General features: G+C 44.9%; 1 protein-coding gene across 1 annotated transcript in view; it reads left to right on the top strand.

The window, feature by feature from the left end:
* Positions 1 to 23,765, top strand: part of LOC106592342 (bone morphogenetic protein receptor type-2) — a 121,475-nt gene extending 97,710 nt beyond the window's left edge. Inside the window, exons 10-13 of the mRNA XM_045707800.1 lie at positions 2,850 to 3,193; positions 12,495 to 13,303; positions 16,799 to 16,913; positions 23,267 to 23,765. Coding sequence (XP_045563756.1) covers positions 2,850 to 3,193; positions 12,495 to 13,303; positions 16,799 to 16,913; positions 23,267 to 23,472 — 1,474 coding nt within the window. The 3' untranslated portion in view covers positions 23,473 to 23,765. The remainder of the gene's footprint in view (positions 1 to 2,849; positions 3,194 to 12,494; positions 13,304 to 16,798; positions 16,914 to 23,266) is intronic.
* The last annotated feature ends 304 nt before the right edge of the window (positions 23,766 to 24,069 follow it).

Genomic DNA, 24,069 nt, shown 5'->3' with positions numbered 1-24,069 from the left:
GTAGCATGTAGGCCTTACTGTATAATCACATCTCTCAGCTAGTTGTGTAGCTACGTAGCATGTAGGCCTTACTGTAGCATGTAGGCCTTACTGTAGCATGTAGACCTTACTGTAGCATGTAGGCCTTACTGTAGCATGTAGGCCTTACTGTAGCATGTAGGCCTTACTGTAGCATGTAGACCTTACTGTAGCATGTAGGCCTTACTGTAGCATGTAGACCTTACTGTAGCATGTAGACCTTACTGTATAATCACATCTCTCAGCTAGTTGTGTAGCTACGTAGCATGTAGGCCTTACTGTAGCATGTAGGCCTTACTGTATAATCACATCTCTCAGCTAGTTGTGTAGCTACGTAGCATGTAGGCCTTACTGTAGCATGTAGGCCTTACTGTAGCATGTAGGCCTTACTGTATAATCACGTCTCTCAGCTAGTTGTGTAGCTACGTAGCATGTAGACCTTACTGTAGCATGTAGGCCTTACTGTAGCATGTAGGCCTTACTGTAGCATGTAGGCCTTACTGTATAATCACATCTCTCAGCTAGTTGTGTAGCTACGTAGCATGTAGGCCTTACTGTAGCATGTAGGCCTTACTGTATAATCACATCTCAGCTAGTTGTGTAGCTACGTAGCATGTAGGCCTTACTGTAGCATGTAGGCCTTACTGTATAATCACATCTCTCAGCTAGTTGTGTAGCTACGTAGCATGTAGGCCTTACTGTAGCATGTAGGCCTTACGGTAGCATGTAGGCCTTACTGTAGCATGTAGGCCTTACTGTAGCATGTAGGCCTTACTGTATAATAACATCTCTCAACTAGTTGTGTAGCTACGTAGCATGTAGGCCTTACTGTAGCATGTAGGCCTTACTGTATAATCACATCTCAGCTAGTTGTGTAGCTACGTAGCATGTAGGCCTTACTGTAGCATGTAGGCCTTACTGTATAATCACATCTCTCAGCTAGTTGTGTAGCTACGTAGCATGTAGGCCTTACTGTAGCATGTAGGCCTTACGGTAGCATGTAGGCCTTACTGTAGCATGTAGGCCTTACTGTAGCATGTAGGCCTTACTGTATAATCACATCTCTCAACTAGTTGTGTAGCTATGTAGCATGTAGGCCTTACTGTAGCATGTAGGCCTTACTGTATAATCACATCTCAGCTAGTTGTGTAGCTACGTAGCATGTATGCCTTACTGTAGCATGTAGGCCTTACTGTATAATCACATCTCTCAGCTAGTTGTGTAGCTACGTAGCATGTAGGCCTTACTGTAGCATGTAGGCCTTACTGTATAATCACATCTCTCAGCTAGTTGTGTAGCTACGTAGCATGTAGGCCTTACTGTAGCATGTAGGCCTTACGGTAGCATGTAGGCCTTACTGTAGCATGTAGGCCTTACTGTAGCATGTAGGCCTTACTGTATAATCACATCTCTCAACTAGTTGTGTAGCTATGTAGCATGTAGGCCTTACTGTAGCATGTAGGCCTTACTGTATAATCACATCTCAGCTAGTTGTGTAGCTACGTAGCATGTATGCCTTACTGTAGCATGTAGGCCTTACTGTATAATCACATCTCTCAGCTAGTTGTGTAGCTACGTAGCATGTAGGCCTTACTGTAGCATGTAGGCCTTACGGTAGCATGTAGGCCTTACTGTAGCATGTAGGCCTTACTGTAGCATGTAGGCCTTACTGTATAATCACATCTCTCAGCTAGTTGTGTAGCTACGTAGCATGTAGGCCTTACTGTAGCATGTAGGCCTTACTGTATAATCACGTCTCTCAGCTAGTTGTGTAGCTACGTAGCATGTAGACCTTACTGTAGCATGTAGGCCTTACTGTAGCATGTAGGCCTTACTGTAGCATGTAGGCCTTACTGTAGCATGTAGGCCTTACTGTATAATCACATCTCTCAGCTAGTTGTGTAGCTACGTAGCATGTAGGCCTTACTGTAGCATGTAGGCCTTACTGTATAATCACATCTCTCAGCTAGTTGTGTAGCTACGTAGCATGTAGGCCTTACTGTAGCATGTAGGCCTTACGGTAGCATGTAGGCCTTACTGTAGCATGTAGGCCTTACTGTATAATCACATCTCAGCTAGTTGTGTAGCTACGTAGCATGTAGGCCTTACTGTAGCATGTAGGCCTTACGGTAGCATGTAGGCCTTACTGTATAATCACATCTCTCAGCTAGTTGTGTAGCTACGTAGCATGTAGGCCTTACTGTAGCATGTAGGCCTTACTGTAGCATGTAGGCCTTACTGTATAATCACATCTCTCAGCTAGTTGTGTAGCTACGTAGCATGTAGACCTTACTGTAGCATGTAGGCTTTACTGTATAATCACATCTCAGCTAGTTGTGTAGCTACGTAGCATGTAGGCCTTACGGTATAATCACATCTCTCAGCTAGTTGTGTAGCTACGTAGCATGTAGGCCTTACTGTAGCATGTAGGCCTTACTGTATAATCACATCTCAGCTAGTTAAAGGGATAGGTCTGGATTTTGGGATATGCCCTTTATCTACTTCCCCAGAGGCAGATGAACTCGTGGATACCATTTTTATGGCAGCGTTCAGTTTGAAGGAATTTGCTAACTGGCGTTAGCGCAAATAGTTATTGAGCTAATGCTTGTTAGCATCGGCTTGCAAAACTACTTTGTACCTTCCTTCATACTGGACCCAGAGACATAAACATGGTTTAAAACTTTGATTTGATATGATCTGACTCTGGGGAAGCAGATAAAGAAAGGGTTTTTATTGCCAGAATCCCGAACTATCCCTTTAATACACATCAACATAAAGTAGAGCTGCTTATATGACTGTTTAACCACCTTCCATCTACTTGCCTCTAACAGGAACCTGTCTCACAGCCGCAGGGGTCCTAAAGTCAGCCCTTACCCCGACTACTCCTCCTCCTCCTACATCGAGGACCACGAGGGCCACACGGTGAAAAATTTCCCCGTTGGAGACACCTCTATGTCGTGGACCTCCTCCATCGGCATCCTAGGGGGAAGCAACAGTGCCCCCGCAGGCCCAGAGAAGAACCGGAACTCCATCAACGCCGAGCGTCAGCAGGCCCGTCTGCCCGGCCCGGAGAGCAGCGGCGCCAGCCTCTCCACCACCACGGGGTTCACTCCCAACACCGTCATGACCTCCATCTCTGAGTCAGGACACGGGGAGGACTCCTCCAGCACGCTAGGTACAATTATTACTAGATTATATTATTCTATTTATATATGATATTATTATATTATTCATTTATATATTATATTATTATAGTTATATTTAAATATTATTATATTTATATATTATTATATTTATATATGATATTATTATATTTATATATGTTATTATATTTATATATTATTATATTATTATATTTATATATTATATTATTATATTTATATATGATATTATTATATTTATATATTATATTATTCTATTTATATATTATATTATTCTATTTATATATTATATTTATATTATTATATTTATATATGATATTATTATATTTATATATTATATTATTCTATTTATATATTATATTTATATTATTATATTTATATATTATATTATTATATTTATATATTATTATATTTATATATTATTATATTTATATATTATATTTATATATTATATTTATATATTATTATATTTATATATTATATTATTATATTTATATATTATATTATTATAATTATATATTATATTATTATATTTATATATTATTATATTTATATATTATATTTATATTATTATATTATTATATTTATATATTATTATATTTATATATTATATTATTATAATTATAGATTATATTATTATATTTATATATTATTATATTTATATATTATATTTATATATTATTATATTTTTATATATTATATATTATTATATTTATATAATATATATTATTATATTATTATATTATTATATTTATATATTATTATATTTATATATTATATTTATATATTATTATATTTATATATTATATATTATTATATTTATATATTATATATTATTATATTTATATATTATTATATTATTATATTTATATATTATTATATTTATATATTATATTTATATATTTATATATTATTATATTTATATATTATATTATTATATTTATATATTATTATATTTATATATTATATTATTATATTTATATATAATAGATTATTATATTTATATATTATTATATTTATATATTATATATTATTATATTTATATATTATTATATTTATATATTATATTATTATATTTATATATTATATATTATTATATTTATATTATTATATTTATATATTATTATATTATTATATTTATATATTATTATATTTATATATTATATATTATTATATTTATATATTATTATATTTATATATTATTATGTTTATATATTATATATTATTAGATTTATATATTATTATGTTTATATATTATATATTATTATATTTATATTTATATATTATATTATTATAATTATATATTATATTATTATATTTATATATTATTATATTTATATATTATATTTATATATTATTATATTTATATATTATATATTATTATATTTATATATTGTTTATTAGGTACTGGAAATAGGGATACACATTTCAGCCCATTTGGCTGCCGACTAACCCACCCTCATTACTGGTCACATTTTTTTCCAAACGGTAAAATGACGTGACCAAATGAAAGCACAATGCATGCATACAAGGAACAGACAATTTTTCATTAAGAGTTTAATGAGCAATAGCAAGCCTGTCATCTTCCAGTCAAAAGGCTATAACCTATTATTCAGCATGGAACTCCTGTAATGAAGCAGCTAATAAAACCTCATTTTCAAACATTTGCCAAAAATGCAATTGGAGGGAAAACACAGTTCTAAACAGTACACAAGATGCTAGCAGTGGTAGACTATTCCTCTCCTCTAACTAGTCTCTCTGTATGCTGTCTGACAGGTGGTAATCTTCTCCACTAAATCAAATCAAATGTTATTGATCACATACACATGGTTAACAGTGCATTAATATCTAACAAGTAATCTGGACGGCTGACGATCAGATTATTACATCTGGGACGGCCGACGATCAGATTATTACGTCTGGGACGGCTGACGATCAGATTATTACGTCTGGGACGGCTGACGATCAGATTATTACATCTGGGACGGCTGACGATCAGTTATTACATCTGGGACGGCTGACGATCAGATTATTACATCTGGGACCGCCGACGATCAGATTATTACGTCTGGGACGGCCGACGATCAGATTATTACGTCTGGGACGGCTGACGATCAGATTATTACATCTGGGACGGCTGACGATCAGATTATTACATCTGGGACGGCTGACGATCAGATTATTACATCTGGGACGGCTGACGATCAGAATATTACGTCTGGACCGCTGACGATCAGATTATTACATCTGGGACGGCTGACGATCAGATTATTACATCTGGACGGCTGACGATCAGATTATTACGTCTGGGACGGCTGACGATCAGATTATTACATCTGGGACGGCTGACGATCAGATTAATACGTCTGGACCGCTGACGATCAGATTATTACATCTGGGATGGCTGACGATCAGATTATTACGTCTGGACGGCTGACGATCAGATTATTACGTCTGGGACGGCTGACGATCAGATTATTACATCTGGGACGGCTGACGATCAGATTATTACGTCTGGGACGGCTGACGATCAGATTATTACATCTGGGACGGCTGACGATCAGATTATTACATCTGGGACGGCTGACGATCAGATTATTACGTCTGGACCGCTGACGATCAGATTATTACATCTGGGATGGCTGACGATCAGATTATTACGTCTGGGACGGCTGACGATCAGATTATTACGTCTGGGACGGCTGACGATCAGATTATTACATCTGGGACGGCTGACGATCAGATTATTACGTCTGGGACGGCTGACGATCAGATTATTACATCTGGGACGGCTGACGATCAGATTATTACATCTGGGACGGCTGACGATCAGATTATTACGTCTGGACCGCTGACGATCAGATTATTACATCTGGGACGGCTGACGATCAGATTATTACATCTGGGACGGCTGACGATCAGATTATTACGTCTGGGACGGCTGACGATCAGATCAAATGTTATTGGTCACATACACATATTTAGTAGTTATTGTTGTTGCTGGGCAGTGAAATCAGTTTTTTTCTATTTTTATAGTTAATGTTTCTTGACTGTTTGTTCACGCTGATGCCAGGCCGTCGTTGGAAATAAGAATTTGTTTTTAATTGACTCGCCTGGATAAATAAAGTTTACAAAAATAGAATAATAATACTAATAATTGACTAACCAATTTCCCCTTCGTGGATTAAACCTTTACACTCGTGAGTCCTATATGGGATAGGGCCAAATGTAAACGTTTCTACAGGAGACATATGAAACTCATCACAGTGTTAGTAACTAAAAGGGAACTAGTCTGGAGACGATTGGTGAGACGATCAGACTAAAGGTGAGGACAACGGTTCGTTCCCCTGACAAGACGGAATCCATTGCACAGTTGATTTTTTATAGGTATTTTATATTTACTCTACTTTTCACAGCATTTGTTGATAACGACAACTGAAGATACTCTGGATACAGATTCAGTAACATTTGAAGAATATTCATGACGAGGGATTTGAGTGAGAGGACTAACTGATGTCGCAGTTCCTTAGTTATTTCAATGCACTTTTATGACTCAAGGAGTCAAGTCATCTTCTACTACAAGTTGTCTTGTTGATCTCTCCTCGCTGGGCCGTTTTATGAACTAGAGCGAACACACCGGTAGTTGTTTACACGCGATCCAAAATACATCCCGTTATAAATCACAGTCCGGGTCAGGCGGGCATCATTTGAAAGTCTGTTATATCGCCAACGTGACTAGCTAGTTTTCTTCACAGTAGACAAACACAGGCTCATTCTGTTCAGAACAATCCAGGGTATGACTCCATGTCATTTGGTAACTGTACAAACACAGGCTCATTCTGTTCAGAACAACCCAGGGTATGACTCCATGACATCTGGTGAAGTTTTAGGATATGGAAATGTGAAGTGCACATTTATACACGCGGATGATTGGCTTGCTTGTATTTACCGTAATTTCCGGACTATTGAGCGCACCTGAATATAAGCCGCACCCGCTGAATTTAAAAAATATATATATTATTTTGAACATAAATAAGCCGCACATGTCTATAAGCCGCAGGTGCCTACCGGTACATTGAAACAAATTAACTTCACACAGGCTTTAACGAAACACGGCTTGTAACAAAAAATACAAAATTAGCAGTAAACAGTAGCCTACCAAGAAAGTCATTGGTCAATATCTTCCTTCTCCTGTGCACTGAAACCATCTCCTTTGGTGTCGGAGTGGAATAGCCTCAGAATTGCTTCATCCGATATTGGATCGTTTTCATTGTCGCTCTCGTCACTTTCATTTCAAAATCCATATATTAGCCGCGTCATTGTTTAAGCCGCGAGGTTCAAAGCGTGGGAAAAAAGTTGCGGCTTATTGCGGTATTTATTATTATTTTTATTTTATTTTATTTCACCTTTATTTAACCAGGTAGGCCAGTTGAGAACAAGTTCTCATTTACAACTGCGACCTGGCCAAGATAAAGCAAAGCAGTTGGACAACATACAACAACACAGAGTTACACATGGAGTAAAACAAACATACAGTCAATAATACAGTAGAAAAATAAGTCTATATACAATGTGAGCAAATGAGGTGAGATAAGGGAGGTAAAGGCAAAAAAAGGCCATGGTGGCAAAGTAAATACAATATAGCAAGTAAAACACTGGAATGGTAGATTTGTAGTGGAAGAAAGTGCAAAGTAGAAATAGAAATAATGGGGTGCAAAGGAACAAAATAAATAAATAAATACAGTAGGGGAAGAGGTAGTAGTTTGGGCTAAATTATAGATGGGCTATGTACAGGTGCAGTGATCTGTGAGCTGCTCTGACAACTGGTGCTTAAAGCTAGTGAGGGAGACAAGTGTTTCCAGTTTCAGAGATTTTTGTAGTTCGTTCCAGTCATTGGCAGCAGAGAACTGGAAGGAAAGACGACCAAAGGAGGAGTTGGCTTCGGGGGTGACCAGAGAGATATACCTGCTGGAGCGCGTGCTACGGGTGGGTGCTGCTATGGTGACCAGCGAGCTGAGATAAGGGGGGGCTTTACCTAGTAGATGACCTGGAGCCAATGGGTTTGGCGACGAATATGTAACGAGGGCCAGCCAACGAGAGCGTACAGGTCGCAGTGGTGGGTAGTATATGGGGCTTTGGTGACAAAACGGATGGCACTGTGATAGACTGCATCCAGCTTGTTGAGTAGAGTGTTGGAGGCTATTTTGTAGATGACATCACCGAAGTCGAGGATCGGTAGGATAGTCAGTTTAACGAGGGTATGTTTGGCAGCATGAGTGAAGGATGCTTTCTTGCGAAATAGGAAGCCAATTCTAGATTTAATTTTGGATTGGAGATGCTTGATGTGAGTCTGGAAGGAGAGTTTACAGTCTAGCCAGACACCCAGGTATTTGTAGTTGTCCACATATTCTAAGTCAGAACCGTCCAGCGTAGTGATGCTGGACGGGCGGGCAGGTGCGGGAAGCGATCGGTTGAAGAGCATGCATTTAGTTTTACTAGCGTTTAAGAGCAGTTGGAGGCCACGGAAGGAGAGTTGTATGGCAATGAAGCTCGTCTGGAGCTTTATTATAATCCAATACGTCTCTTCTTTCGAAATATGTTATATATACAAAAGTATGTGGACACCTCTTCAAAGTGGATCCGGCTATTTCAGCCACACCCTTTGCTGATAGGTGTATAAAATCGAGCACACAGCATTGCAATCTCCACAGACAAACATTGGCAGTAGAATGGCCCGTACTGAAGAGCTCAGTGACTTTCAACGTGGCACCGTCAGAGGATGTCACCTTTCCAACAAGTCAGTTCGTCAAATTTCTACCCTGCTAGATTTTCCCCGGTCAACTGTAAGTGCTGTTATTGTGAAGTGGAAACGTCTAGGAGCAACAACGGCTCAGCAGGTAAGTGGTAGGCCACACAAGCTCACAGAACAGGACCCGCCGAGTGCTGAATTGCATAGCGCATAAAAATCGTCTGTCCTCGGTTGCATCACTCACTACAGAGTTACAAACTGCCTCTGGAAGCAACGTCAGCACAAGAACTGTTTGTCTGGAGGTTCATGAAATGGGTTTCCATGGCCGAGCAGCCGCTCACAAGCCTAAGATCACCATGCGCAATGCCAAGCGTCGGCTGGAGTGGTGTAAAGCTCATTGGACTCTGGAGCAGTGGAAACGCGTTGAAGTGATGAATGATGTGATGAATCACACTTCACCATCTGGCAGTCTGACGGACAAATCTGGGTTTGGCGGATGCCAGGAGAACGTTACCTGCCCCAATGCATAGTGTCAACTGTAAAGTTTGGTGGAGGAGGAATAATGGCCTGGGGCTGTTTTTCATGGTTCAGGTCCCTTAGTTCCAGTGAAGGGAAATCTTAACGCTACAGCATACAATGACATTCTAGATGATTCTGTGATTCCAACAGTTTGGGGAAAGCCTTTCCATGATTTAGAATGAAATGTTGGACCAGCTTTTGGTGATGTAGTGTTTATGGAGTCCTGTTTATTTACTGCAGTCCCCTCAGTCCCCTCAGTCAGAACGAAACACATGTGCAGAAGTTGCCCCATTAGGGAGGGATGGGGGGGAAATTCTTGTCACGCCTGGTGCTCAAATTCAAAACGGCTGTCCGTCAAAAACCCCATACAGAGCTGTGAAAAACAGAGCCAGACCTCTGGTAATGTTCAACCCGTATACAGGTAATGTTCATCCCGTATACAGGTAATGTTCAACCCGTATACAGGTAATGTTCAACCCGTATACAGGTAATGTTCAACCCGTATACAGGTAATGTTCAACCCGTATACAGGTAATGTTCAACCCGTATACAGGTAATGTTCCACCCGTATACAGGTAATGTTCAACCCGTATACAGGTAATGTTCAACCCGTATAGAGGTAATGTTCAACCTACAGGTAATGTTCAACCCGTATACAGGTAATGTTCAACCCGTATACAGGTAATGTTCAACCCATATACAGGTAATGTTCAACCCATATACAGGTAATGTTCAACCCGTATACAGGTAAAGTTCATCCCGTATACAGGTAATGTTCAACCCGTATACAGGTAATGTTCATCCCGTATACAGGTAATGTTCAACCCGTATACAGGTAATGTTCAACCTGTATAGAGGTAATGTTCAACCCGTATACAGGTAATGTTCAACCCGTATACAGGTAATGTTCAACCCGTATACAGGTAATGTTCAACCCGTATACAGGTTATGTTCAACCTACAGGTAATGTTCAACCCGTATACAGGTAATGTTCAACCTACAGGTAATGTTCAACCTGTATACAGGTAATGTTCAACCTACAGGTAATGTTCATCCCGTATACAGGTAATGTTCAACCCGTATACAGGTAATGTTCAACCCGTATACAGGTAATGTTCAACCCGTATACAGGTAATGTTCAACCCGTATACAGGTAATGTTCAACCCGTATACAGGTAACGTTCAACCCGTATACAGGTAATGTTCCACCCGTATACAGGTAATGTTCAACCCGTATACAGGTAATGTTCAACCCGTATACAGGTAATGTTCAACCCGTATAGAGGTACCGTTCAACCCGTATACAGATAATGTTCAACCTGTATACAGGTAATGTTCAACCTACAGGTAATGTTCAACCCGTATACAGATAATGTTCAACCTGTATACAGGTAATGTTCAACCTACAGGTAATGTTCAACCCGTATACAGGTAATGTTCAACCCGTATACAGGTAATGTTCCACCCGTATACAGGTAATGTTCAACCTACAGGTAATGTTCCACCCGTATACAGGTAATGTTCCACCCGTATACAGGTAATGTTCAACCCGTATACAGGTAATGTTCAACCCGTATACAGGTAATGTTCAACCCGTATACAGGTAATGTTCCACCCGTATACAGGTAATGTTCAACCCGTATACAGGTAATGTTCAACCCGTATAGAAGTAATGTTCAACCCGTATACAGATAATGTTCCACCCGTATACAGGTAATGTTCAACCCGTATACAGGTAATGTTCAACCCGTATACAGGTAATGTTCAACCCGTATAGAGGTACCGTTCAACCCGTATACAGATCATGTTCAACCTGTATACAGGTAATGTTCAACCTACAGGTAATGTTCAACCCGTATACAGATAATGTTCAACCTGTATACAGGTAATGTTCAACCTACAGGTAATGTTCAACCCGTATACAGGTAATGTTCAACCCGTATACAGGTAATGTTCCACCCGTATACAGGTAATGTTCAACCTACAGGTAATGTTCCACCCGTATACAGGTAATGTTCCACCCGTATACAGGTAATGTTCAACCCGTATACAGGTAATGTTCAACCCGTATACAGGTAATGTTCAACCCGTATACAGGTAATGTTCCACCCGTATACAGGTAATGTTCAACCCGTATACAGGTAATGTTCAACCCGTATAGAGGTAATGTTCAACCCGTATACAGGTAATGTTCCACCCGTATACAGGTAATGTTCAACCCGTATACAGGTAATGTTCAACCCGTATAGAGGTAATGTTCAACCCGTATACAGGTAATGTTCCACCCGTATACAGGTAATGTTCAACCCGTATACAGGTAATGTTCAACCCGTATACAGGTAATGTTCAACCTACAGGTAATGTTCAACCCGTATACAGATAATGTTCAACCTGTATACAGGTAATGTTCAACCTACAGGTAATGTTCAACCCGTATACAGGTAATGTTCCACCCGTATACAGGTAATGTTCCACCCGTATACAGGTAATGTTCAACCAGTATACAGGTAATGTTCAACCCGTATACAGGTAATGTTCCACCCGTATACAGGTAATGTTCAACCTACAGGTAATGTTCAACCCGTATACAGGTAATGTTCAACCCGTATACAGGTAATGTTCAACCCGTATACAGGTAATGTTCCACCCGTATACAGGTAATGTTCAACCCGTATACAGGTAATGTTCAACCCGTATAGAGGTAATGTTCAACCCGTATAGAGGTAATGTTCAACCCGTATACAGGTAATGTTCCACCCGTATACAGGTAATGTTCAACCCGTATACAGGTAATGTTCAACCCGTATAGAGGTAATGTTCAACCCGTATACAGGTAATGTTCCACCCGTATACAGGTAATGTTAAACCCGTATACAGGTAATGTTCAACCCGTATACAGGTAATGTTCAACCCGTATACAGGTAATGTTCAACCCGTATACAGGTAATGTTCAACCCATATACAGGTACTTGTAGGGCTACTAAAGTATTTATTTGTCTTATATTTTGAGTTAATACATTATTTATTTGTTATGTTGTTACAACTAGGTGGCGCTGTGTTGGTGCCGGTGTGTCTGCAGCTGACCCAGGAGGACTTAGAGAGCACCAAACTGGACCCAAAAGAAGTTGACAAGAACCTGAAGGAGTCTTCTGATGAGAACCTTATGGAGCACAGCCAGAAACAGTTCTCTTCTCCAGACCCCCTCAGCTGTAGGTCTTCCTCCCTGCTCTACCCTCTCATCAAGCTGGCTGAGGAGGTGACTGGGACTGGAGCCGGGGCCCAGGGAGGGTCTGGGAACGGGACCAGTGGGATGGGGGACCCTCCAGCTACTATGTTCCCCCTGCCCAAACAGCAGAACCTCCCCAAGCGGCCTAGCAGCCTACCACTCAGCACCAAGACCAAGCAGGGGTCTGGTTCCTCCTGGTTAAAGTCTGGGAAACATAAATCTAACCTGAAGCAGGTAGAAACGGGCGTGGCCAAAATGAACACGGTCTCCCCGGTAGCAGAGCCACACCTGGTTACCGTTACCAACAACGGAACAACCGGGATTGGCTATCTGAACGGAGGTGTGGCCTCTTCGTCTGGAGGCGGGGCTCCGTACGGGATGACCAATCTGGCGAGCTTCCAGAGTGAGGTGGGCGGAGTAGCCCCCCTGTTGCAGACCCAGCTCAGCGGAGACGACAGTAGACTCAACATCAACTGTAGTCCTGATGAACATGAACCCTTGCTAAGTAGAGAGTTGCCCGCAGCATGTGACCAGAGATCAACCAATCATCTGGCGGGCTGCACCAACAACAACAACAACAATAACAGTCTGGTGATGGGCGTGGCTAGCAGAGGGATCACATGTCCACCTGTAGAGGCACGGCCTGAGCCCCTTGCTTTTGTCTCTGTCCCCACCCCTAAACCTGTCTCTGTCCCTACCCCTAAACCTGTCTCTGTCCCTACCCCCACCCCTAAACCTGTCTCTGTCCCTACCCCCACCCCTAAACCTGTCTCTGTCCCTACCCCCACCCCTAAACCTGTCTCTGTCCCTCCCCCCACCCCTAAACCTGTCTCTGTCCCTACCCCCACCCCTAAACCTGTCTCTGTCCCTACCCCCACCCCTAAACCTGTCTCTGTCCCTACCCCTAATCCTGTCTCTGTCCCTACCCCCACCCCCTAAACCTGTCTCTGTCCCTACCCCCACCCCTAAACCTGTCTCTGTCCCTACCCTCACCCCTAAACCTGTCTCTGTCCCTACCCCCACCCCTAAACCTGTCTCTGTCCCTACCCCTAATCCTGTCTCTGTCCCTACCCCCACCCCTAAACCTGTCTCTGTCCCTACCCCCACCCCTAAACCTGTCTCTGTCCCTACCCCCACCCCCTAATCCTGTCTCTGTCCCTACCCCCACCCCTAAACCTGTCTCTGTCCCTACCCCCACCCCTAAACCTGTCTCTGTCCCTACCCCCACCCCTAAACCTGTCTCTGTCCCTACCCTCACCCCTAAACCTGTCTCTGTCCCTACCCTCACCCCTAAACCTGTCTCTGTCCCTACCCCCACCCCTAAACCTGTCTCTGTCCCTACCCCTAAACCTGTCTCTGTCCCTACCCCCACCCCTAAACCTGTCTCTGTCCCTACCCCCACCCCTAAACCTGTCTCTGTCCCTACCCCCACCCCTAAACCTGTCTCTGTCCCTACCCCCTAAACCTGTCTCTGTCCCTACCCCTAAACCTGTCTCTGTCCCTACCCCCACCCCTAAACCTGTCTCTGTCCCTACCCCCACCCCTAAACCTGTCTCTGTCCCTACCCTCACCCCTAATCCTGTCTCTGTCCCTACCCCCACCCCTAATCCTGTCTCTGTCCCTACCCCCACCCCTAAACCTGTCTCTGTCCCTACCCCTAAACCTGTCTCTGTCCCTACCCCCCCCTAAACCTGTCTCTGTCCCTACCCCCACCCCTAAACCTGTCTCTGTCCCTACCCTCACCCCTAAACCTGTCTCTGTCCCTACCCCCACCCCTAAACCTGTCTCTGTCCCTACCCCTAAACCTGTCTCTGTCCCTACCCTCACCCCTAATCCTGTCTCTGTCCCTACCCCCACCCCTAATCCTGTCTCTGTCCCTACCCCCACCCCTAAACCTGTCTCTGTCCCTACCCCCACCCCTAAACCTGTCTCTGTCCCTACCCCTAAACCTGTCTCTGTCCCTACCCCTACCCTCACCCCTAATCCTGTCTCTGTCCCTACCCCCACCCCTAAACCTGTCTCTGTCCCTACCCCCACCCCTAAACCTGTCTCTGTCCCTACCCCCACCCCTAAACCTGTCTCTGTCCCTACCCCCACCCCTAAACCTGTCTCTGTCCCTACCCCTAAACCTGTCTCTGTCCCTACCCCCACCCCTAAACCTGTCTCTGTCCCTACCCCTAAACCTGTCTCTGTCCCTACCCCCACCCCTAAACCTGTCTCTGTCCCTACCCCCACCCCTAAACCTGTCTCTGTCCCTACCCCTAAACCTGTCTCTGTCCCTACCCCCACCCCTAAACCTGTCTCTGTCCCTACCCCCACCCCTAAACCTGTCTCTGTCCCTACCCCTAAACCTGTCTCTGTCCCTACCCCTAAACCTGTCTCTGTCCCTACCCCCACCCCTAAACCTGTCTCTGTCCCTACCCCCACCCCTAAACCTGTCTCTGTCCCTACCCCCACCCCTAAACCTGTCTCTGTCCCTACCCCCACCCCTAAACCTGTCTCTGTCCCTACCCCCACCCCTAAACCTGTCTCTGTCCCTACCCCCACCCCTAAACCTGTCTCTGTCCCTACCCTCACCCCTAAACCTGTCTCTGTCCCTACCCCCACCCCTAAACCTGTCTCTGTCCCTACCCCCACCCCCACCCCTAAACCTCTCTCTGTCCCTACCCTCACCCCTAAACCTGTCTCTGTCCCCACCCCTAAACCTGTCTCTGTCCCTACCCTCACCCCTAAACCTGTCTCTGTCCCTACCCCCACCCCTAAGCCTGTCTCTGTCCCTCCCCCTACCCCTAAACCTGTCTCTGTCCCTACCCTCACCCCTAAACCTGTCTCTGTCCCTACCCCCACCCCCTAAACCTGTCTCTGTCCCTACCCCCACCCCTAAACCTGTCTCTGTCCCTACCCCTAAACCTGTCTCTGTCCCTACCCTCACCCCTAAACCTGTCTCTGTCCCTACCCTCACCCCTAAACCTGTCTCTGTCCCTACCCCTAAACCTGTCTCTGTCCCTACCCTCACCCCTAAACCTGTCTCTGTCCCTACCCTCACCCCTAAACCTGTCTCTGTCCCTACCCCTAAACCTGTCTCTGTCCCTACCCCCACCCCTAAACCTGTCTCTGTCCCTACCCTCACCCCTAAACCTGTCTCTGTCCCTACCCCCACCCCTAAACCTGTCTCCGTCCCTACCCCTAAACCTGTCTCTGTCCCTACCCCCACCCCTAAACCTGTCTCTGTCCCTACCCCCACCCCCTAAACCTGTCTCTGTCCCTACCCTCACCCCTAAACCTGTCTCTGTCCCTACCCCCACCCCTAAACCTGTCTCTGTCCCTACCCCCACCCCCACCCCTAAACCTCTCTCTGTCCCTACCCTCACCCCTAAACCTGTCTCTGTCCCCACCCCTAAACCTGTCTCTGTCCCTACCCTCACCCCTAAACCTGTCTCTGTCCCTACCCCCACCCCTAAACCTGTCTCTGTCCCTCCCCCTACCCCTAAACCTGTCTCTGTCCCTACCCTCACCCCTAAACCTGTCTCTGTCCCTACCCCCACCCCTAAACCTGTCTCTGTCCCTACCCCCACCCCTAAACCTGTCTCTGTCCCTACCCCTAAACCTGTCTCTGTCCCTACCCTCACCCCTAAACCTGTCTCTGTCCCTACCCTCACCCCTAAACCTGTCTCTGTCCCTACCCCTAAACCTGTCTCTGTCCCTACCCTCACCCCTAAACCTGTCTCTGTCCCTACCCTCACCCCTAAACCTGTCTCTGTCCCTACCCCTAAACCTGTCTCTGTCCCTACCCCCACCCCGAAACCTGTCTCTGTCCCTACCCTCACCCCTAAACCTGTCTCTGTCCCTACCCCCACCCCTAAACCTGTCTCCGTCCCTACCCCTAAACCTGTCTCTGTCTCTACCCCCACCCCTAAACCTGTCTCTGTCCCTACCCCCACCCCTAAACCTGTCTCTGTCCCTACCCCTAAACCTGTCTCTGTCCCCACCCCTAAACCTGTCTCTGTCACTCCCCCTGTCACTGCCTCTGTTACTCCTGTCCCTGCCCCTGTCACTCCCCCTATCTCTGTCAGTCTCGCTGTCTTTGCCCCTATATCAGCAACAACAGTCCCAGAGCCCCAGCAGGAGGCCCCTGTACACCAGGAGGCTGCCCAGCTCCGACAGCCCAAACCCAGACGACCTGAGAGACCCTGCTCCCTGGACCTCTCTGCCTCCTTCTCTTCACACAACAGCTGCTCAGGTGATAAGAGAACACATCTATCTATCTATCTATCTATCTATCTATCTATCTATCTATCTATCTATCTATCTATCTATCTATCTATCTATCTATCTATCTATCTATCTATCTATCTATCTATCTATCTATCTATCTATCTATCTATCTATAGTATCTATCTATCTATCTATAGTATCTATCTATCTATCTATAGTATCTATAGTATCTATCTATCTATCTATCTATCTATCTATCTATCTATCTATCTATCTATCTATCTATCTATCTATCTATCTATCTATCTATCTATCATCTATCTATCTATCTATCTATCTATCTATCTATCTATCTATCTATCTATCTATCTATCTATCTATCTATCTATCTATCTATCTATCTATCTATCTATCTATCTATCTATAGCTATCTATCTATCTATAGTATCTATCTATCTATCTATAGTATCTATCTATCTATCTATCTATCTATCTATCTATCTATCTATCTATCTATCTATCTATCTATCTATCTATCTATCTATCTATCTATCTATCTATAGTATCTATCTATCTATCTATCTATCTATCTATCTATCTATCTATCTATCTATCTATCTATCTATCTATCTATCTATCTATCTATCTATCTATCTATCTATCTATCTATCTATCTATCTATCTATCTATCTATCTATAGTATCTATCTATCTATCTATCTATCTATCTATCTATCTATCTATCTATCTATCTATCTATCTATCTATCTATCTATCTATCTATCTATCTATCTATCTATCTATCTATCTATCTATCTATCTATCTATCTATCTATCTATCTATCTATCTATCTATCTATCTATCTATAAAACCACTGTGATTATTATTTGACCCTGCTGGTCATCTATGAACGTTTGTACATCTTGAAGAGCGATCTGTTATAATTTACACCCGCCACAGCCAGAAAAGGCCTGGTTCCTCTCCACCCGCCACAGCCAGAAAAGGCCTGGTTCCTCTCCACCCGCCACAGCCAGAAAAGGCCTGGTTCCTCTCCACCCGCCACAGCCAGAAAAGGCCTGGTTCCTCTCCACCCGCCACAGCCAGAAAAGGCCTGGTTCCTCTCCACCCGCCACAGCCAGAAAAGGCCTGGTTCCTCTCCACCCGCCACAGCCAGAAAAGGCCTGGTTCCTCTCCACCCGCCACAGCCAGAAAAGGCCTGGTTCCTCTCCACCCGCCACAGCCAGAAAAGGCCTGGTTCCTCTCCACCCGCCACAGCCAGAAAAGGCCTGGTTCCTCTCCACCCGCCACAGCCAGAAAAGGCCTGGTTCCTCTCCACCCGCCACAGCCAGAAAAGGCCTGGTTCCTCTCCACCCGCCACAGCCAGAAAAGGCCTGGTTCCTCTCCACCCGCCACAGCCAGAAAAGGCCTGGTTCCTCTCTAGGTTTCTTCTCCCGTTGATGTAAAAAGAGGTTTATAAATAAATGTGATTGATTGTTTGCACTACATAGGGAATAGGGTGCCATAGGGCCCTGGTCTAAAGTAGTGCACTATATAGGGAATAAGGTGCCATAGGGCCCTGGTCTAAAGTAATGCACTGTATAGGGAATAGGGTGCCATAGGGCCCTGGTCTAAAGTAGTGCACTATATAGGGAATAGGGTGCCATAGGGCCCTGGTCTAAAGTAGTGCACTGTATAGGGAATAGGATGCCATTTACGACTCAACCGAAGTGTTTGGATTGGATGTGGGAAGGGAAGGGAAGGAAATTCCATAGAGTTGATAAAGATACAGTAGAATATAGAGATGAGCTGTGAGGAGATCTCAGCCAGGTGACTCTATAGCTGTGAGGAGATCTCAGCCAGGTGACTCTATAGCTGTGAGGAGATCTCAGCCAGGTGACTCTATAGCTGTGAGGAGATCTCAGCCAGGTGACTCTATAGCTGTGAGGAGATCTCAGCCAGGTGACTCTATAGCTGTGAGGAGATCTCAGCCAGGTGACTCTATAGCTGTGAGGAGATCTCAGCCAGGTGACTCTATAGCTGTGAGGAGATCTCAGCCAGGTGACTCTATAGCTGTGAGGAGATCTCAGCCAGGTGACTCTATAGCTGTGAGGAGATCTCAGCCAGGTGACTCTATAGCTGTGAGGAGATCTCAGCCAGGTGACTCTATAGCTGTGAGGAGATCTCAGCCAGGTGACTCTATAGCTGTGAGGAGATCTCAGCCAGGTGACTCTATAGCTGTGAGGAGATCTCAGCCAGGTGACTCTATAGCTGTGAGGAGATCTCAGCCAGGTGACTCTATAGCTGTGAGGAGATCTCAGCCAGGTGACTCTATAGCTGTGAGGAGATCTCAGCCAGGTGACTCTATAGCTGTGAGGAGATCTCAGCCAGGTGACTCTATAGCTGTGAGGAGATCTCAGCCAGGTGACTCTATAGCTGTGAGGAGATCTCAGCCAGGTGACTCTATAGCTGTGAGGAGATCTCAGCCAGGTGACTCTATAGCTGTGAGGAGATCTCAGCCAGGTGACTCTATAGCTGTGAGGAGATCTCAGCCAGGTGACTCTATAGCTGTGAGGAGATCTCAGCCAGGTGACTCTATAGCTGTGAGGAGATCTCAGCCAGGTGACTCTATAGCTGTGAGGAGATCTCAGCCAGGTGACTCTATAGCTGTGAGGAGATCTCAGCCAGGTGACTCTATAGCTGTGAGGAGATCTCAGCCAGGTGACTCTATAGCTGTGAGGAGATCTCAGCCAGGTGACTCTATAGCTGTGAGGAGATCTCAGCCAGGTGACTCTATAGCTGTGAGGAGATCTCAGCCAGGTGACTCTATAGCTGTGAGGAGATCTCAGCCAGGTGACTCTATAGCTGTGAGGAGATCTCAGCCAGGTGACTCTATAGCTGTGAGGAGATCTCAGCCAGGTGACTCTATAGCTGTGAGGAGATCTCAGCCAGGTGACTCTATAGCTGTGAGGAGATCTCAGCCAGGTGACTCTATAGCTGTGAGGAGATCTCAGCCAGGTGACTCTATAACTGTGAGGAGATCTCAGCCAGGTGACTCTATAACTGTGAGGAGATCTCAGCCAGGTGACTCTATAGCTGTGAGGAGATCTCAGCCAGGTGACTCTATAGCTGTGAGGAGATCTCAGCCAGGTGACTCTATAGCTGTGAGGAGATCTCAGCCAGGTGACTCTATAGCTGTGAGGAGATCTCAGCCAGGTGACTCTATAGCTGTGAGGAGATCTCAGCCAGGTGACTCTATAGCTGTGAGGAGATCTCAGCCAGGTGACTCTATAGCTGTGAGGAGATCTCAGCCAGGTGACTCTATAGCTGTGAGGAGATCTCAGCCAGGTGACTCTATAGCTGTGAGGAGATCTCAGCCAGGTGACTCTATAGCTGTGAGGAGATCTCAGCCAGGTGACTCTATAGCTGTGAGGAGATCTCAGCCAGGTGACTCTATAGCTGTGAGGAGATCTCAGCCAGGTGACTCTATAGCTGTGAGGAGATCTCAGCCAGGTGACTCTATAGCTGTGAGGAGATCTCAGCCAGGTGACTCTATAGCTGTGAGGAGATCTCAGCCAGGTGACTCTATAGCTGTGAGGAGATCTCAGCCAGGTGACTCTATAGCTGTGAGGAGATCTCAGCCAGGTGAGTCTATAACTGTGAGATCTCAGCCAGGTGACTCTATAGCTGTGAGGAGATCTCAGCCAGGTGACTCTATAGCTGTGAGGAGATCTCAGCCAGGTGACTCTGGGGAGCCAGGCCCACCCACTGGGGAGCCAGGTCCAGCCACTGGGGAGCCAGGTCCAGCCACTGGGGAGCCAGGTCCAGCCACTGGGGAGCCAGGCCCAGCCACCGGGGAGCCAGGTCCAGCCACTGAGGAGCCAGGTCCAGCCTGTCAGAATGAGTTTTTCCCCACATAAGGGCTTTAATACTCAGCACTCCCCTCCTCAGACAATCCCCCAGTCGAAGAAGCTGGATGTGAAGATCCTGGGCTGGCATGGTAACTCGTAGTCTGCAGTTTCAAGGGTAGTTGGATGTACTGCCAAATTCCTGAAATCGACTTTGGTGGCGGCTTATGGTAGAGAAATTAACATTAAATTCTCTGGCAACAGCTCAGTTGGGCAGTCAGCATTCCAACTACACGCCCCCTCAATTTGAGACATCTGTGGCATTGTGTTGTATGACAAAGCTGCACATTTTAGAGTGGCCTTCTATTGTCCCCAGCACAAGGTGCACCTGTGTAATGATCCTGCTGTTTAATCATCTTCTTGATATGCCACACCTGTCAGGTGGATGGATTATCTTGGCAAAGGAGAAATGCTCACTAACTGGGATGTAAACTAATTTGTGCACAAAATTTGAGACTATTAAGCTTTTTTTGCGTATGGAATTTTTCTGGGATCTGTTGTTTCAGCTCATGAAATATCGGACCAACACTTTACATTTTTTTTTCAGTACAGGATGTTACTTATGACCAGGGTCCACAGATCTGAGACCAGGCTACGTCTGACCTAGTACAGATCTGAGACCAGGCTACGTCTGACCTAGTACAGATCTGAGACCAGGCTAAGTCTGACCTAGTACAGATCTGAGACCAGGCTACGTCTGACCTAGTACAGATCTGAGACCAGGCTACGTCTGACCGAGTACAGATCTGAGACCAGGCTACGTCTGACCTAGTACAGATCTGAGACCAGGCTACGTCTGACCTAGTACAGATCTGAGACCAGGCTACGTCTGACCGAGTACAGATCTGAGACCAGGCTACGTCTGACCTAGTACAGATCTGAGACCAGGCTACGTCTGACCTAGTACAGATCTGAGACCAGGCTACGTCTGACCTAGTACAGTAACACAGGTCAATCACAACAAGACTAGTAGCCAGATGGTCCCGTGTGGCTCAGTTGGTAGAGCATGGTGTTTGCAACACCAGGGTTGTGGGTTCGATTCCCATGGGGGACCAGTATGTAAAAAAATGTATGAAATGTATGCATTCACTACTGTAAGTCGCTCTGGATAAGAGCGTCTGCTAAATGACTAAAATGTAAATGTAATGACTATTTGGTGTTTCCACGTTCTAGAGGTGTGTTGCTGAGAGTGGGATATCTGACCTAGTACAGATCTGAGACCAGGCTATGTTCTAGAGGTGTGTTGCTGAGAGTGGGATATCTGACCTAGTACAGATCTGAGACCAGGCTATGTTCTAGAGGTGTGTTGCTGAGAGTGGGATATCTGACCTAGTACAGATCTGAGACCAGGCTATGTTCTAGAGGTGTGTTGCTGAGAGTGGGATATCTGACCTAGTACAGATCTGAGACCAGGCTATGTTCTAGAGGTGTGTTGCTGAGAGCGGGATATCTGACCTAGTACAGATCTGAGACCAGGCTATGTTCTAGAGGTGTGTTGCTGAGAGTGGGATATCTGACCTAGTACAGATCTGAGACCAGGCTATGTTCTAGAGGTGTGTTGCTGAGAGTGGGATATCTGACCTAGTACAGATCTGAGACCAGGCTATGTTCTAGAGGTGTGTTGCTGAGAGTGGGATATCTGACCTAGTACAGATCTGAGACCAGGCTATGTTCTAGAGGTGTGTTGCTGAGAGTGGGATATCTGACCTAGTACAGATCTGAGACCAGGCTATGTTCTAGAGGTGTGTTGCTGAGAGCAGGATATCTGACCTAGTACAGATCTGAGACCAGGCTATGTTCTAGAGGTGTGTTGCTGAGAGCGGGACAATAAGACATTGTGTTGTTATTCAAACAGCCAGCAGTGTTTTAGTTTAATGCTTGTTTGGTCTGGAAAGGGCACACTGCAATGTGTTTCCTGTGATTACTGGTCTTTTGTCGCCAAGGAGTGTGTGGGTGTGTGTGTGCGTGCATGCATGTGTGTGTGTGGTGTGTGTGCGTAAGCGGGAGTGTGTGCGTGTGTGACAAATACTTTCAGCAGTGGTACATTTAACACTATCACTAGAGAGCAGCATTCTGGGACTGGATGAATGGACGTGTCATTCTCCACTCTGCTGCTTTGTATGGACGTGTCATTCTCCACTCTGCTGCTTTGCATGGACGTGTCATTCTCCACTCTGCTGCTTTGTATGGATGTGTCATTCTCCACTCTGCTGCTTTGTATGGACGTGTCATTCTCCACTCTGCTGCTTTGTATGGACGTGTCATTCTCCACTCTGCTGCTTTGTATGGACGTGTCATTCTCCACTCTGCTGCTTTGTATGGACGTGTCATTCTCCACTCTGCTGCTTTGTATGGACGTGTCATTCTCCACTCTGCTGCTTTGTATTGATGCCATTTGAGACTCGTCGTAAAAGACCTCGGTGTACTAGATGCCTGTATCCCTAGTAACACCTGTCTGTCTGTCTCCTCCCAGGTGATGGCTCGTCACCGGGTGACCACGGAGGGTCAGGTGACAAGATCAAACGCCGCGTCAAGACACCTTACTCCCTGAAGAGGTGGCGTCCCACCACCTGGGTGGTCTCCACGGATACCCTGGTGGGCGAGGTGAACAACAAGAACAACAAGGATGCTGCTGCCATGACTTCTGACCCCTGTGACCCTGGCATGACCTGCCTGTGAACCCTGACCCCTGGGTGTGTGGGTAGAGGGACTGGCTAGATGAAAGGGAAGGGGTGTTCATAAGCACCAGCTCATAGCCAAATAGCTGACTACTAACTAACTCTTATGTGACCAGCTACTTCGGGGACTTGAACAAATTAGGGTGCATCAAATCAAAATCAAATCAAATGTATTTATATAGCCCTTCGTACATCAGCTGATATCTCAAAGTGCTGTACAGAAACCCAGCCTAAAACCCCCCAAACAGCAAGCAATGCAGGTGTAGAAGCACGGTGGCTAGGAAAAACTCCCTAGAAAGGCCAGAACCTAGGAAGAAACCTAGAGAGGAACCAGCGAGGGGTGGCTAGGAAAACTCAAGAGAGAAAGGCGGCAGCCTAGAGAGGAACCAGGCTATGAGGGGTGGCTAGGAAAAACTCCCTAGAAAGGCCAGAACCTAGGAAGAAACCTAGAGAGGAACCAGGCTATGAGGGGTGGCCAGTAGGGAACCAGGCTATGAGGGTGGCCAGTCCTCTTCTGGCTGTGCCGGGTGGAGATTATAACAGAACATGGCCAAGATGTTCAAATGTTCATAAATGACCAGCAGGGTCAAATAATAAT

Source organism: Salmo salar, chromosome ssa25 (assembly GCF_905237065.1).
Source record: "Salmo salar chromosome ssa25, Ssal_v3.1, whole genome shotgun sequence".
Classification (NCBI taxonomy): Eukaryota; Metazoa; Chordata; class Actinopteri; order Salmoniformes; family Salmonidae; genus Salmo; species Salmo salar.
The sequence above is the reverse complement of the archived record's forward strand: the minus strand, read 5'-3'. Positions and strand labels throughout refer to the sequence as shown.